The sequence below is a fragment of the Calidris pugnax genome, unplaced genomic scaffold (genome assembly GCF_001431845.1).
Source record: "Calidris pugnax isolate Ruff unplaced genomic scaffold, ASM143184v1 scaffold147, whole genome shotgun sequence".
In the NCBI taxonomy this organism is placed as follows: domain Eukaryota; kingdom Metazoa; phylum Chordata; class Aves; order Charadriiformes; family Scolopacidae; genus Calidris; species Calidris pugnax.
In genome coordinates this window covers 6,247,597-6,264,432 of record NW_015092359.1, presented here as the reverse complement: position 1 = coordinate 6,264,432, position 16,836 = coordinate 6,247,597, and the positions used below count along the sequence as shown (strand labels likewise).

The 16,836-nt window shown below is 51.4% G+C and overlaps 1 protein-coding gene and 1 long non-coding RNA gene across 3 annotated transcripts in view; both read right to left on the bottom strand.

Annotated features, from left to right (window-relative positions):
- Positions 1 to 8,584, bottom strand: part of LOC106900431 — a 21,878-nt gene extending 13,294 nt beyond the window's left edge. The window contains exons 1-3 of the long non-coding RNA XR_001414158.1: positions 8,455 to 8,584; positions 2,003 to 2,115; positions 1,750 to 1,790 (exon numbers count right to left, since the gene is read on the bottom strand). This is a non-coding gene — a long non-coding RNA (uncharacterized LOC106900431). The remainder of the gene's footprint in view (positions 1 to 1,749; positions 1,791 to 2,002; positions 2,116 to 8,454) is intronic.
- Positions 8,585 to 11,045: 2,461 nt separating this feature from the next.
- Positions 11,046 to 16,836, bottom strand: part of ANAPC1 (anaphase promoting complex subunit 1) — a 37,290-nt gene continuing 31,499 nt past the window's right edge. For both annotated transcript variants that reach the window (XM_014962504.1, XM_014962505.1), the window contains exons 41-47: positions 16,619 to 16,686; positions 14,842 to 14,980; positions 14,359 to 14,445; positions 13,607 to 13,702; positions 13,061 to 13,259; positions 12,420 to 12,554; positions 11,046 to 11,405 (exon numbers count right to left, since the gene is read on the bottom strand). In XM_014962504.1, coding sequence (XP_014817990.1) covers positions 11,290 to 11,405; positions 12,420 to 12,554; positions 13,061 to 13,259; positions 13,607 to 13,702; positions 14,359 to 14,445; positions 14,842 to 14,980; positions 16,619 to 16,686 — 840 coding nt within the window. In that variant the 3' untranslated portion in view covers positions 11,046 to 11,289. The remainder of the gene's footprint in view (positions 11,406 to 12,419; positions 12,555 to 13,060; positions 13,260 to 13,606; positions 13,703 to 14,358; positions 14,446 to 14,841; positions 14,981 to 16,618; positions 16,687 to 16,836) is intronic.

The window sequence follows — 16,836 nt, the reverse complement described above, 5'->3', positions numbered from 1 at the left end:
TCATCCCCACATCCCTGCATCCCCTCATCCCCTCATCCCCACATCCCCTCATCCCTGCATCCCCGCATCCCCTCATCCCTGCATCTCTGCATCCCCACATCCCTGCATCCCCGCATCCCCACATCCCCACATCCCTGCATCCCCACATCCCCACATCCCTGCATCCCTGCATCCCTGCACAGCTCCTGGGCACGCTCCCTGGCCAGGAGAAGCCAACGAGATGCTGACACCTTTACTCAAGGTTCACAACCCCAGATGAGAGGGCAAGCTCTGGGAATGGACGCGTAACCCCAGCCATGGAAAACATGGAGTTGGCATCCCTGGAGGTACCCAGAGTGGGGCTGGATGTGGCCCTGAGCCCCTCAGGTTTGCTTGGAAGGGGCAGGGAGATGGTCACGGCTGGGGCTACCCATGTCTCCATCTCGGGACTCAATACCCTGCCTGGGCTTGATCCTTCAGCTCATCTCAGTTCTTCAAACCCATTTCCCTGTAAGTTCTCACAAAGGAACAGTTCCTGTTTCTCCACCTTGGCCATGACCATGCTTTTTTCTGCCCAGACCCTGGCACAGCCCTCATCCCACAGCTCCCCCAGGAGCCTCCACTCCTCACGGGAAACACAGGAATTAAAAAAAAAAACTCCTCAGCTTTGCTCTAATTCAGAGCTCGCTTTTTTTTTTTTTTTTTTTTTTTAAATTCTCTGTGAGCTGAAATTCCCAGGGAATGTTGGGTTTGGAAACTTGGCATCACCAACCTGCACCCAGCCCTGGGGCTGCAGCAAGACCTCAGGCAATGGAGACCCCCAGCCCCACTGCCACCCCGAGAGGCAGCCGCGGCGCTTTAGTCCTGCAGACACCATTAACCCCTTTTGTCAGCACAACGCAGCCACGCGCTCAGGCTTAAAAGTGGGTTTTGTGGTTGTTTTAAGGATGCTGTGATTAATGTGCGCCTGGGTTCAACAATAATTTTTCTTCCTCTGCCACGCAGGCACGGGGACACCCAGTTGCTTCCCAGCCAGGGAGAACTGGGGCTACCCAAAGGCCATGGGAAGGGGCACCCTCACTCGCATCGGTGCAGGTGCCTTCAGCCTGAGGGTGCTTCTCTGCAGGAGGGTGGGGAGAGGGGGGGCAGAGGCAAAAGCTGACTCCCCAGGTGAAATGCTGCACCCCTGCACGGCCCTGCACAACCACCAGCACCACCAGCACCACCACTGGCATCAACACTACCAGAACCACCAGTACCCCTGGCACCAGCACCACCAGTACCATGGACACCAGCACCACCAGCAGCAGGAGGGATGGCAGCAAGAAGGGGGAGAGCATCCCAGGGCGCAGCTCTCCCCTCTCTCCTGCAGCAGCCACACTCGCTGCTGACTCATTTTTGGCCAACGAGCCCACGTGAGGCGCAACACCTCCTGCCACTCCGTGGGTTTTTTTTTCCTTTCTTCTTCATCAAGCGCGCCCCGAGTTACCAAAAACCCTTATCACGTGGCTGCGACACAGCAGCCCCGCTTTCATTTACTGGAACTGCACAGCCTCCAAAAAACACAGGTTTCCAGCAGAGGAGCCGAGCCGCTGAAGCTCTCAGAGGGACCCCCCCAGGCGCTCAGGGCTTTGTTGAAGGTAAGGAGCTCCCGGGCGAGTGCTTTCCCCACCCAGGTGGTTCTCCCAGCTCGACGCCTGGCGGGATGTGCCAGGTTCCCCAAATCACCCACCCCGAAGCCGGTGCCACCCGTCCCACGGAGACACTCACCCGAACCGCGGCCGCTTCCCCACACCCTCCGGAGCCAGCGCCTGTGATGGAGGAGAGAAAATATCAGCGCTGGGGATGCTTTCATGGGAATGGATTAGAAAAAAAAAACCCACCCAGAAGTGGTGGCTGCAAGGGCACGAATGTCACCGGTTTCCCACCATTAAGCCATGACCAAAACAGGAGGGGAAAAAAGAACCCAACCCCCTCCTTGGTCCCTTCTCCCAGCAGGACAGCCCTGCTCCGGCTGACTCACCCGCTGCCGCCTCCTCCAATGCTGCCCTGGGGAAAAAGGGGCCTTTTTTCATTCATGCTGCTGGAAAAAACTCTTCTGCTTCTTGCCGTTTCAGTGAAGGACCAGGGAATCGCCTACGGAGGAAGGAGATCTTTGTTAGTGGTAACAGGGATGCCAGATGGAGGAAGGAGATCTTTGTTAGTGGTACCAGGGATGCCAGATGCAGGACCTGGATATCCTGCCCGCAGGGTTTCGTGCCTCAGGGTGGGAAGGGGCTGGGGCTTCGTGCTGGTGTCACACACCCGGGACAGGACGCTGGACCATGGGGGCTTTGCCCCAGGGATTCATCCCCGGGCTTCCCACACCTCCCCTTCGACAAACATTTAGTGACAAGGGTTTAACATGAGCTTCTGTGGGGAAAGGCCACACTCCAAACCCACCCAGTGTCCGCTTGAACGGCGTTAATGCTTAACTATTAAGCATTAATGGAAATAATGGGGGGGATGTTGGGAAAACAAAGGAAAGCTAGTTTTTAGCATCCTCCCTCCGCAAACCCCCGGCGCAGCGGTGCCCAACGCCAGCACCCTAGGGCTGCCCACAGATCCCCTGACAAACCCACCCAACCTCCTACCTGCCTTCTCCTCACTGCAGCTCCCAGCCTGGGATGTGCTGATGGCTTTCTATGGCCTCACCACCCCCTGCTGGGATGTGGGGAAGGGAGAGTTTCCCACGGCCCAGGGGTGCTCCTGCTTCCCCTGAAGCAGCTGGTTACACCCATTGGGTGCAAAACTCCTTTGCTCAGGGGGTTTTCCCATTGGAAAGGACCTTTCCTGGGAAAGGTCTCATTTCCCAGGGCTTGCAGCCAAACCCACAGGGACCACGGCAGCAGCAGGGGGCTGGGGAGGGGGTGACACACAGGCACCAAAATCCACTATCCCAAGGGGGGTGGTGGGAAGCTCTGTCAAGTGGCCCCCAACCCTCTGGGCTTTTAGCCAGGCGATGCATCCTCAAGCTTTTCGGCTCCTGGATGCTCTTCCAGCCTGTCTGCTGGAAAGCACTCTGTTTTTTCCCCCTGTTTCCATCAGCTGGGCTAAAAAAAGCCATGTCCTCCTTGCAAACTGCATGCGAAAGGCTGCTGGCTGCCACGTGGGTGATGGAAACCATCCCTGTTCCCCGGGGAACAGCTCCAGCAAACACCTATCTGAGATACTTGCCCCACTTCCAGCCCTTTCCCCTGCAGCAAAGGGACTCTCACTCTCTCCTGCTGCGGGGGGGGTGGCTGGCGACCTCCTTGTCCCCCACCCCCTGGGTTTTCCCACTCAATTTCTGTTTTGCAGTATTTCAGTGTGGCCAGTAGTACGGTTCTTATGTGTGTCGAGAAAATGAACCGACCCAAAAAAAGGCTTACGGGCAGGTTTGTAGTCCCTGATTCAGAAGGAGTTCAGAGATGAATCAAAGCGGTGGCGAACAGCCCCAGGAGGGGATAAAACAAAGGCTGCTTTCATCAGCCTTTCACAAATTCATGCTATTTAAAAAATGGGGGTTGTGACACCGGAGCGGCCGCGGCAGTGGCTCCTATCTGGTGGGGTTTGGCAGCGCCGGGTGCCCTGTGGCCTCGCGGGGGCTCTGGCTGAGCATCCCAGGGACCTGAGCATCCCAGGGACCATCCATGAAGTCAGTCCCTTGACGCCTCCAGCCATTGCACCCAGGCATCCCCAACACTCGGCAGTGCCACCGCTACCAGCTCCCAACCTCAGCTTCACCACGGTCGCTCCGGCGGGGCAGCCACAGCGCCCGGGGAGAGCCAGCTGCTCCCCCATGCCCTATCAAGGATGGCCGCAGATGATGCTCTGGCTTATCTGATGAGTGTGAGCACCCGCAGGCCAGGGAAAAAAAAAAAAAAAACCAACACCAAAACACCCTTTGTGTTCTCATCTGTGGCTTTCACCGATTTCTCATATGAGAAGCAAAAGTCACTTGCACTGAGATGCCGGCGGCCGCTCCCTCGCAGTGACAGCCCGTGGGGGAGGCTGGCTGCGGTGACAGCGCTTCTTGGGACACGTGAAGGGAAAAACAAGGGTTAATTAGATATTTCTATGCAACAAGGGTGAATTATATATTTCTTTGCATTGCCCCGTGGCTTTTTGAACCGCTCCAGCCCTGCAGAACCCCCGTTGCTGACTCTCATGCCATTCACAGGTGAACACCAGCTCCTGCCCTCCCCCTCGGATTCTCCCTGGGGCAGGTGGCTGGTGCTGCAGGAGCAGAGAGGGAAGCAGGGTGAGGGATCAGCACACCATCCCTCCTCCCTAATTATTTCAGTATGTGGCCACAGGAGCCCCTGGCAGAGGCGTCTTGTTTCGTGGCCAACTTGGCTGGGACTTGAGGGATCACAAGCCCCAAAATGCACCCAGGAGCCCTGGGGGTCCGGAGGCATCAGAGCCTGATGGTGGGAGCATCCATCAGCCGCTCGCCGTCCCGTGGCCCCTAATGCTTGGCTATCGCCCCAAAAAGCAAGGGGATGGTTGGTTCTCTTTCTCCAGCACTCCCTCCCCAGGGATGATGCTGGACCTTGCCCCAGCAGAGTGCGAGCCGGTGGTGAATGCCCTACCTGGAGGTTTGGTGGAAGGAATGGCCCTGTGGGCATCCCATGGGGAGGATGGAGGAGGAGAGGCATGTGAAAATGTGGTCGGAAAACACTCGTCCTGCTCCCCTCCTGCCTTCCTCCCCCCCAAGATATTGCAACAAAAATGGAAAATGTGCTGGCAGTCATTAGCAGCTCTCTGGAAAAAGCTGGTTTTCTGGCCCAGCTTCAAAATCCAGTTTGCCAGAAACCCCCAGACCTCTCCGGCGTGCAACTGTGAGTTTTATGGAAAGCCAGAGTTTTCTGCAGAAAGGGGGCTGTGGGAATTTTTTTTTTTTGGTGAATTTTTGTAATTGTCAAAAATCCAATTTTCCTTCTAAAAAGAAAGAAAGCAGCCCTGAAGGGGTGGAAAACGTTCCAGCTGGGCCCAGGGCAGCGCAGGGAGGGAGGGGTGGTGTCAGCTGGAACCAGCTGCTCAGGGAAACCACTGGAGTCACTGAGCGTCAGCCCTTGCACCACCACGGGATGGTGATGGGAGAAAAACAATAGGCAGAGAAGAAAATTTGAAGAAAAGGAAGGAAGGAGGGAGGGAGGGAGAGAGGGAGGAAAGAAGGAAGGAAGGAAGGAGGGAGGGAAGAAAGAGAGAGAGAGAAAGAGAGAAAGAGAGAGAGAGAAAGAAAGAAAGAGAGAGAGAGAGAAAGAGAGAAAGAGAGAGAGAGAAAGAAAGAAAGAGAGAGAGAGAGAAAGAGAGAAAGAGAGAGAGAGAAAGAAAGAAAGAGAGAGAGAGAGAAAGAGAGAAAGAGAGAGAGAGAAAGAAAGAAAGAGAGAGAGAGAGAAAGAGAGAAAGAGAGAGAGAGAAAGAAAGAAAGAGAGAGAGAGAGAAAGAGAGAAAGAGAGAGAGAAAGAGAGAAAGAGAAACAAAAAGAAACGAAACAAGCCTGTAAATGTTGCCCTGACTTCATTTTTCTGCCAGACCCCAGGGAGCAGGGGAGCACGGGGTGAAGTTGCCTTTGGGGAAGCAGCAGCGAGAGGTTTGTCTTTTATTTTGGCACTGGCGGTGTGTGCTTTTGGAGTACGAAGCCCTGCAGAGAAATCCTTCTCAGCTGGATTTTCCCAGCGGGACTAAGTGCCTGGCCGTGCCCTGGAGGGTGCTCGGTCCCTGCTGCTGCTGCTGCTCCCAGGGGAGATGCAGGTCCCAAGGGACCACAGGCTGCGAGATGCCGCTGCCGGCATTGCCCGTGGGGTTTGGCTGCACAAATCAGCACAGGGGAAAGCGAAGACCCCCCCAGCCCACCCCAGCAGCCAGCCGGGATGCCGAGGGGTGGCTGAGATCCCACCGAACGCCCCGTTTGCCGGGCATGTCAGCACCTGCCTTCCCGCAGAGCGAAAAAATCAACTTGCAAAGTCACAGCAAAACCATGAAAGCAAAACCACAGAGCCCCAAAGTGCCTCTGAGTCACTCCCCCGGCTGCCGCCGAGGCCCCACAGCCCTCCAAAACTCGCTGCCACCTGCAGCTGGCCCCAAAGCTGCTGAGCCAGGCTTGGCCCACCGGCCCGGCCCGGCACGGCACGGACCCGGCTGCCTCATGGGCTCTGGCAGGAACCTGCAGATGGCAAATCCCTCTGCCCGAGCAGGCAGCAGTTTCCATCTGGTGGCTGGAGGAGCTGAGGGCAAAGAGGAGCCACAGTGACCATTCCCACCAGCTCAGCACCCCGCGCCGAGCCAAAACCAACCCGCCAGTCCCCAGTCGCCGGCACTGCTTCGCAGTCAAAACACTTCCTTCCCTCCCTCCCCCCCCAACTTTCCTGTAAAATCGCCCGTCTATTTTATTATTATTACTTTAAATCGTGAAAAATACTAATTTGAAACGTGAATGGAGATGAAACATTCACAGAAAGTGCTACTGGGATTAGTCACCGGTTGTAACATCTCTATTTACATGAGTCACGGAGGTTGGCCGCACGGCTCTTAAATTAAATCCCCGCTGAGTTTTCAGGTTTGGGGCTGTCCTCAGGAGACCTTTCGGTAACTTTTCTCCAATTCTGAGCAGAGCTGGTCGCTGCCTCCCGGCACGAGTGCTTACCGAAATACCGGCGGTGCCTGCGAGGGCTTTGCCGTGCCGTTGGGCGATGGGCAGGGCTGGAGGTGACACTGGAGGGTGGGACTCGTCCCTGCTAACCAGGTTATTTCCCCGTGTCTGCCGAGGATGGGAGGAGGGGGAGAGGCAGCAGGTGGTGGGGGCAGCGATGGATGGGTGGGATGGTGGATGGATGGGTGAGATGATGATGGATGGGTGGGATGGTGGATGGATGGGTGGGATGATGGATGGATGGGTGGGATGGTGGATGGATGGGTGGGATGATGATGGATGGGTGACGGCAGGGGTCAAGTGGGTGGCGCCGGGCCCCGGTGGCGGCGCCGACAGAGGTCACTGTCGTCGAAAAACTGCGTGCCCCAGCCGAAAAAGGGAACTCAGCAGGGAAGGCGGTGATGGGGCAGGCCCGGTTTTGAACAGGCACCACGCTCCAGCAGCCACGGGACCACCACGCCAGGGACCTCCACACCAGTGGCAGAGCCCCACGGGTGACGTGCGGGGTGGCTGGGATTGGCACTGTGGGCTGTGGGGGGTGGCCTGGAGAAGCCGTGCTCTCTCCCCCCACGGCCACATTTGGGGACCACCAAGGGTGCCAAGCAAGTGAGATTAAAAGGAAAAAAAAATATATAAATAACAATGAGGAAAAGAAACAGCTTCTGCGCGGAGCTGGAGGGGGGAACACAGCGCCATGGGATGTCCCCAAGGCTGAAAGGTGAGTGAGAGAAGGGGGACCATGGGCTTCCACGGGTGTCCCTTGGGCTGCTAAAACCTCGGCAGAGCCACTCGGTTCCGGGACGGCCACAAGACAAGAGGAGCAGCCCCCGAGGAGGCGTGGTTTAGGATGGATGTATTTGCTTCCCATGGCAAATAATTCCCCTCCCCGCGTCCTTCCCCCCCCCGGGAGGGGCAGGAAGACACTTCTCCTCGCCCAAAGCCCAAGGGAGGGCATGCAAAGAGCTCGCGAGCGCAGCGTAAAAAATAACCCCCCAGAGAGGTGACTAAGCACTCGGGGTGCCCATGCGAGACGCCGGAGGAACCCGGCCTCCCTCCCTGCCTGCTCCGGGCTCACCCCGGGGGCTGCTGCATGAGATGAGATGCCCAGGGTGGCAGAGACCCTCCATCCCCAGCCTCCCCACATCTCCACGCCGTGCCCAAGCAGAGCTGCTGCCGTCTGCAGAGCCCTCCGAGGGACCAACAGCCCCGGGACTGGAGCAGGAATGGCCCCAAGGACTTCTTCTCTCCCCCCAGACCCCGGTGGGGGCTCGCTGGGGATGGGTGCCCATGCCAGCAGGGTGCTTGCCCACCCCTGGTGGGGGTGAGCTGGGGGAGGCTGGGCACAGGGCATCCTGCCGGGAGAGGCGTAGGGAGAAGGATGCTGTCAGGGCACCAAGCGGGGGGTGGGGGGGTCCCCATGTGCCCCTGCCTCACACCCCACACCTCCCAGGGCACCCCCTCAGCCCTCCCACTGCCCCACCACAGCCCAAGCAGAGCCCCCCCCGGGGGCAGCCCACGCTCCGTGGGTGCTCAGGGACCCCCAGGGGGACAAGGCAAAGCCCCACACTTCACCAGCAGCCAGTGCTGGGTTTTAAACGTGCAAAATTGTAAATATTCACCCTGTGAGAGCCCAGTGCCAAGCAACACAACACACAGCAGCAGGAGGAGCGTTAAGGCGTACCGAAATCTATGGCATAGATGTATATATTTTTTTTTTGCAATTCCCAGCCAGCAGCTAAAGCGAGCGGTGTTGGAAGGGGCTCGCAAAGCCTTGCCCACAGCAGTAAATAGGACCTTACCCTGGCAGGCCTGGGGCAACCACCCCCCCCGGGGCCGGAGGGAGCGCGGGGGGCTCCGTGTGGGGCTGTGGGAGCGGGGCTGGCATTCGTAACGGGCGCCAGGCACCCCCAGACACAGCTCCTCCGCTGCTCTGCCCACATCATTGGTCCAGGTCGCGGCGGCGGCTGCTTTCAAATTCTGTTAGACCTTAAAAAGGAAACAGGAAGCCTCTCGGCTCTTGACTTCATGCAGCTCGAGAGGTTTGCACACCCACACGCCCTCCTCCCTACCCCTGAGGCTGAAGCAAAACGGCTTGCCCTGGACACGTTGTCCTCCCCCCATCAGGCTGGACCCATCAGCATCCCAACCCCAGTCGCAGGGGGAGATGCTGCCTCCTGCTCCTCTTCTTAGGAGCTTGCTCAAAGGCTGCTTTTGCTTTTTCGTTTTGTTCTTGGTCAAATGCATCTTCATCTTCCAGCTTCACAACCCCTGGGGAAGCAGACTCACAGCACAGACTCCCAGCAGGAGCATGGACCCCGCTGCCAGGCTGCTCTCCAAAACTCCTCTGAGCACAGGGCAAAAGCCCATTTATCCAGCAGGAGGGGGAGAGACACCAGCACACCTCCAGTTCAGCTTTCTCAGCTCTTCACTCAACAGCCAGCATTTGCATTTTCTGCTCTCCCTCCTTGCAAGCACACGCACAAAAAAGTAACTGTGCAACTTGTTCCGTTCCTGGCAGGGGCTCTAGGAGGCTAAAAACCTACTTGTCCTCAGAAAAGTCGGGCTGGGGAGAGCAGTTCATTTGCTTCGGGAGGTGAATATTTAATGCTTCCCATTTCTCCAGTTTAGGAGGAAGAAAACAACTTCCCCAAGCTGCAGCTGAGGGGGGAGGTACGTACACCCCCAAGCACGTCACAAACCCCTCTCCCAAGGGAAGGAACAGCCAAAGACCTCGTGGCTCTAGTAGCAGAAGTGGGGGTTTCCATACTTGTTAATGGGTCAATTTAATTGACCCAACAAAGAAGGTACTTACGGTGCAGGTGGGTTTGGTTTTGGTTTTTTAGAAGGCTGAACCCCAATGTCTGTGGGCTCCAGCTGTGTGAGGGGCACTGCTCAGTGCTCCCTCTCCTTTCCAAAATCTCAAATGCAATCTCTTGCCCCCGGGACCAAGACACCTCCCGTGCACTCTGTGCAGGAACTGCCCTCAGGACACATCCGACAAGCCTTGCCCTCGCTGCTCCTCCCACCAGCGTGTTGCCTGCCAGGCTCATCCCTTTTTTTGGCAACCCCTGTCCTGAGCCAGGGCCAGCCCCAGGTCACTCAGTGCAGAGAAAACCCATCTCTTCCCTTCCCATGGCCAGGACGGGGAGCCATGCAACCCACAAACACGATAGCCCAGGGGCTAGCATCCAAGCTACAGCTCCAAAGCAGCTGCCTTTGAGCTCTTTGTCCATTCAGTTGGTTAAAGACTTAACCTCCTCTGGGACAGAACACTGACTTTCGTACGCGGGTGCCCAAGGAAATTAGACCAGCTTCTGAATAGCTCAAAAAACAGGAGTGAGGGACAGGATTTGTCACAAGTTCCAACCATGTGGGGCCTAAGTCCTTCCTTCAGGACATCTTAAGTGACTGAAAACCTTGGTTCATACACATTAAACACTTTAATAACATTTAGAAGGTTTATAAATTTTCTTCTTTTGCTTTCTTCATAAACACTCTTAGTTGTCTTCCTCTGTCCATCTAAAAATCCTTTGGCTCCTCTACTTCAGGGCTTGGAAAAAAAAAAAAAAAAAAAAAGGGGAACCAGGAATCTACAAGTCCCACAGAACAAGATCAAATTTGAAACTTCAGAATAAGCAGAGTCCAATGGCTTGGCTCCGGCTGCTTTTCTAGTAGTAATCATTCAACCTCTGGCTGCTTTCATTGGAGTAACTCCACCTGTTTTATGAAAAATTAAGTGCCTGGCCTTGCCCAGAACAAACATGGAGCCAGCCACGCTCCAAATTCAGTGCTCTTGGGAAACACACAAGGCAGCGTAGCAGAGATGAAGGAAACACAAACGAATGCCCAATTATTTAAATTGTCTGCAAGAAGTTTCAGTTCTTGCCCAGACATAACGTAACGTAGTGGAGGCAGGTGTTTTCTCAGCAGCCACTGACTAATTGCAGAACAAAGATTAGAAAAGAAAACAACAAAAAGATGTAAACAGTGCAGGAGTGAGTATATTGTGGATGAGTCGGAGCAGGGCAATTTATACTTACACACTTTTATATGTGCACACTTATGGAGGAGAGACACAACAGCCTTCGTGAGACAACAAAGAAGTAAATATTGCATGAATGAGACTGAAAGATCACGCCAGCTGTTGACAGGGACACTTGGCATGAGGTGAGTGGTGTTTAGTAGAAGTAAAGTAGAAGGCTTTCTCTTCTAACCTGAGACCCAAGAGGGAAAGCAAGTTTGGCCTTCTGTGCTGCCTATCTCCTCAAATCTCCTGGAAGCGCACTGAGATACATCACAAGCAAAGAAGTTACAAAACCAAAGAAACTGTATGGTTCCCACAAAAGGTCTTTTCAGAATTCACCACAGAAGACATATTTGTAAACAAACCTTAGTTACAAAAGTAAATTTATTATTAGTTCACTTCTACATTTTTTTTTTTTTTTAATTCATTGTAACAATTTATAAATAACTCCCGGCCATAGTAACCACATCCAGGGACAAGTCTGAAGTTTCACGTTGTTTGAGAAGTTACAAAATCACGTACGTTTTACCTGCATGTTTTTGGAAAGCATGAAACAACACACAGCTGGCTCTGTCCTTCAGGAACTGCGCGGAGAACAAACGCCACAGACCTACAGCACCATGGACTGGGGGTTTCTAAGCAAGAGAGGAGCGAGCCTTAGCAACGCACGGACTGGCATGTTCAACTGCTTGAATTTCAAAAGCAGCTCAGAGAAGTTGGTGTTTCCTAAAGAGGTTAAAGAAAGAAAGAAAATGAGCACATACAGGTGTAACGCTCGCCCAGTGACAGAACTGTCAACAGAAGGAGAGCCCAACGGTGTTCAGGGTGTCTCTCTGGAGAGGTGCTCACTGCTATTCTTGTTGTTGCAACACAGGTTATAAAGTAAGTTTTTATATTAGAATTATTGATATTTTTTATTATTTATATTAGAATATTCAATTCATGTGGCGGGAACTCTGGGAATAGAGGCACGTAACAAGGAAAGAGGACACAAACCCCCAGGATTTCCATAAATGCCTTTTGATTTGAACAGATATCCAGGCACCTGGCTGGGAAATGTCCAAGCCAAGCCACGTTAGCCTGTACCATCACCTGGGACTCCTGGGCTGGGGACTCTGGCCTCTGCAAAGCCTTCAGTGACAGATTTCTCTCATCACTGAGGTGGTAACATTCATGTCACACCCCTAATCAAACCACAGAGTTCCTCAAATTGAAGCCCAGCTGCGTTTCTTTCACAACCTGAGAAACCAGAGGCAGACAGGAGCAGCGGTATATCCCCAGGCTGGGGGCAAGAGAAAAGCTGCCCAGTGAAAGGGCCCAGAATTTCCCTGGATCCCAAATCAGATTACCACTGGAAACCCAGAAGAGCAGGTGATCGCTCCGACCAGGTACTTATAGGAAAGAGATTTAAGGACATTCAGCACACAGCTGGCCCAACAGAAATGCTTTCCCCTGTCACAGCTCATCTTACCTGGCCCCACTGCCTGCTAGAAAATCATTACTTGCAGGTCAGGAAAGAGCTAAGAGATTTTTATAAAAAAACCTCAGGCTTCTTTAGTCCTGCATAAAGTTTCTACTTTTTCTGCCCAGACTCAACACAATTAACAAAAAATAAAAATCATTGGAACAGTGTTCAGAGGAAACACACGCTGTCAAATAATTTACAGGATATATGCAAGGCCAAACCCAGGAGTGTGTGTCCATGCAAGTCCAGAGTGCTGTCCTGCACTCCAGCCTTACCTTCCAAGCCTCCAGCTGCCAGCTGCCCTGGCGTCGGGACGGAGTGGTAAATAAGGAAACAAGCCAGCATGCTCAGCTGAGACTCCTCCGTGGGCTGCCCACTTAGGTAAGAATGTAGAGAGACGTCCCCTCCAGCTGTAATACACAGGACATACTGATGAAGTTTAGGGAGCATTTGTGGGAGGAAACGGAAAGGTAAGACAACAGTATTTCCACAGAAGCTGCCCACTAAGAAGAGTCTCAATCTCTCCACAGAAGGTGGGCTAGGGTTTGTTTGCAAACCTTCCACCTTCTGCCATGGCCACCCCACACCCTGTACTCACTCTTTGCTTTTGCTCCTAGAAAATTCTCCCAATGGGATATCAGGAAGGCATTTCTTCTGGGAAACATAACCTCCCAGGTGAACTAAACTTCCCACCAATACAGTCAAACATGTATTTTGACAACACAGTCAAACAGTGAATGTTTCACACCAAATGCACTAAATTGAAAACAAATTGTTTTATGCTAACTTGCAACTGCCTTCCCTTCAGTTACCATTTTTTCAGTACTTCTGAGGCAAAAGCCACTACAGATCAGTAAGAAGACAAGAACACCGAATTGCGATCATGGCTCTAGGGTTAAGGTTATCTTCTCTGTACCTTGAAGCCACTGGTCCAAAGTATTATCAATAGTGCACTTCATCACGGGCAAAAATTCAGAGTTCATGAAGAGTCCTCGGTTTGGATTCCTGCTCATCCTCTCCTGGTGACTTCTGGAACTGAAAAATTCTAACACCAGCTTTATCTGCCACAGCTCAAACGTCTCGGACATTTCTCTTCTTTCTAACCTCCTGACAGCCTGGCACAGGGGAAACACAAAGGGACTGTGAGAAATGGGAACTGGAAGAGGAGAGAACTGTTGCTGTCATAAACATGAAGCAAATGAATCCCAAAACCCTGCGCTGCCAAGGGCCGCCCTTCTGAGCACCTACTGAGAAAATCTGCCAGCTAATGCTTCTGCTGTAATTTTAGTTTTCATTAACTTAGATTATTCTCTAATTTGCTTTTAAAATCTTTGCCATCTCCCTGTAAGCTTGCTAATATGTCTCCCCTTCTTCCTTTCTGTCTCCTACAAAAATCACACACAATGAACAATATTTTTATGCTAAGTGTAGCTTTATAAAAAGAAAAAAGTGTTTACTCCACCTGATCTATTGCTATGTACGTGGGCAGCATCTCTGGATTTTCCTGGGTAACACACTCATAAAGAATTGAGGAGAAAAGATCCAGGATTTCCTGTTTCTGATAAAAGACACATGTTTAACAAAGCACACATGTTAGATACAATTTCTTTCAGGTTCTTGCATTGCTCACATTTCCTTCCATTAAAGTTAACCCATCAGTGACATTAGTGATAGCTAACCAACCACACAGCTTGCTTTCACTCTTGGGCTTATTAAAACTAGGCATAATGCAGCTACATTTCACTCCCTCCCTTAAGTCATTTAGTGCAGAGAAATAATAGTGCAAAACACCCCAACCCTTCTGCAGTGACTTCACTTAAATGCTCAGGACACTGAACATGGCTCAGGGTATTTGTTAAATGCATTCTGCAACGAATACAACTGGTGTCAACAACTAACAGCAACTGCGATGTAACCAATGGTGAAAAAACTGAACAAACCCAACAAAAACTATAGGGTCAATGTTATACCTTTATAAATTTTATATTTTATACCCAAAAAATACTATAGGGTCAATGTTATTTTATACCTATTTATATATAATAGATATTATAATATAAAATACATTATTTTTTAAAAAACATCCCTTAGAATCCCCCTCCCTGTCCCCACTCCTTGAAGGGCTGAATTCTGTTCCTCAGTTTAATGTAGGATTTTCCCACCTTTTATTCATGCAAGTGAGAAACCATGCCAGTCCAGATCTAGGTACCATACCTGGCCCATGTTTACAGTCGGTTTGCAAAAGTAATCGGCGAATGAAAACAGAGCAGGATCAGAAGTGAAAGCTGAAATTGCTTCTGGCTAAAAAAAACCAGATTAAAACACACTCTTAAAACGATCCTTTTGGTTTTACTGCACAGATGTAGTAGCGATTTATACCCAACCCTCCCTTCCCCAGCACAGGAACGAGAAGACTGTAACCTACATAGAGCACATCATGGGCAAAAGGCGTCCAACGCTTCTGCCTGCCCACGACAAACGTACGCTCACGTCGCTGCTCTTAGCCTAAGTGCCTCGCATGCCCTGTGAAAGCCACCAGACTTCCTTTCCCTCCAGCACAGCAAGTCACTTCAGTACTCATAACTATGTGGCAGAGCTAGGTGCTGGAAATAAATAACACACCACGACCTGCCGTGCTTCCTTCAGCCTTTTCTAGAGGCAGCACTCCTGGCAGGAAACCAGATTTGGGAGCCATACCTTGAATGCCCGAGCTTCAGAGTTTCGGTGAGTAACAGTCTGTGCTAAGAGACTGCGCCAGCCCATCGGGTCCTCCTTGTAGGAGAGCTGCCCAGCTCTGAGCTTCACGTACAAGACACCACCCTTTGAAAGGATTGATCTGAAATAACAACAGTGCTCACTTTAAATTGACGCGTGTACACAATGAGGCAGACCTGTAAAGGAAATGTGAACTCCCAACAGCTCATATGCAATAATATGCCTGTTCAGGCTTTGTCCTGATTATTTAAACCCTGCCCCACTTGCATATACAGAGAAATCTTGGTATCTTCAGGGCAGGCAATGGTGATGAAAAAGGGATGAGCCCTACTGATACAAGGAATATAACTTTCTGAAGCCACTGCAGGTTTTTGTTGGGCTCTCTAGGATAAGCTCCCAGCATCAAGGAAAACCTTGCTAGTTGGTATCCTTGCAAGCTTTAAAGGAATGCTGTGATGGTCCTTTCTCCATGCAAAAAAGCCCCAACAAACCAACAAGCCATCACAAAACAAAAAATCCAACACAACCCTGCTATTCCTGACCCAGCCTACAGACAGAAGTGTTACAGCGGTTCAAAGTTACACCACTGCAAAGCAGTTGTAGGTTTACCTGATTTAGAGCATCAGTTGGGCCATTAACTGTAGGCGCTGGGCATCCTTAAAATCAGTTATCTGTATTGAAACTAACTGCTTAGCATAACAACACTGAAGCAACTCACAGGCAGCAAGATAGGGAAAACTATGTCTCATGCATGCATTTATCTCCAACGTGCTGCCATCCAGCATCTCTCTATCTTAAAGGGCTGAGGACAAGATACTGTGACATGAGAGCTGGCAGATTCAAAGCGTCTGGAGACCCACATAACAGGTAAGTCCCAAAGACAGCAAGTTTCTGTCACCCACGCTGGTTTCTGCTGCAGCAGCAGCACAGGAAGGCTCTTTTGGACAAACAAATGCTCATGTGTGGTAAAGGCTCAACCCGGGAGAACAAAGCTGGCTTCTGCTGGTGCTGGTGCAGCAGTGGAACCAGCGTGTCCCTCCTCATCTGGAGGAACCTGCACCCCGCCTCACTCCCCTCCGTTATCTCTAAAGGCATGGCGCAATAGATGCTGCATTGTAGTGCCTAATTTTATCTCAATAGTGGCATTTAAATTAACTAGAAAAAAACATGCTACTGATGAAAGATGCAGCTGGCTGCTTCTATACTACCCACAGCGACAAGTTACACTGTTAAGTGCAAACACGAGAATGATTTTACCCACAGATACTGTATTCCGGTAAGATTTCTGTTTTTCACAGCTGCCCGCCGGAGAGTTAGAATGCAGTAAGCAGTACTTTGTATACTTCACGTAACATGAGAAAAATAGTATTTCACAAAGCAGTAACAGTTAGCTAACTACGGTATCAACAGTCTGGGAAACGTGACATCATACCCACTCAAAACTAAACTAAAACCATGAGTTTAAGTACTGGTTAAGTTTCTGGTACTGCGCAATCCCGCTGCCAATATCTGCGGTTTTTACTATCAGGTTTTCCCCTGCCCTGTTTTTGCATGAATTATTCACATCAATAGGTGAAACCAACTACGCAGTTTCTTTCTTCACCCTAAAGTGCTGTCAAATGCACAACAGTGAACTGATCAAAACCAGACTTCTTTCCAAATTGTAGGTGTTACAAGTATAGGAGGTTTTTTGTTATTTTTAAAAAAATACTACTACTACAAGGTCATTACTCAGTTAGGCATTATGAAGAATACTTACTTTAGATGATTCGTTCCCTTGCTTAAATCTATTAATAATTCCCAGTACCGTGGTCCCTTCACTCTGATCTGTCAATGTAAGCATTTTTGTTACTAGATATAAGCAAAATCATAAAATTAAGAGTTTTCTACATAAGCTTACAGTTCTTTCTGGGCTTGTACAAGGGCACGTGCCCTTTTGTAGCGTTACCCACCCTCAACATTCAGGAAGAGCACCCA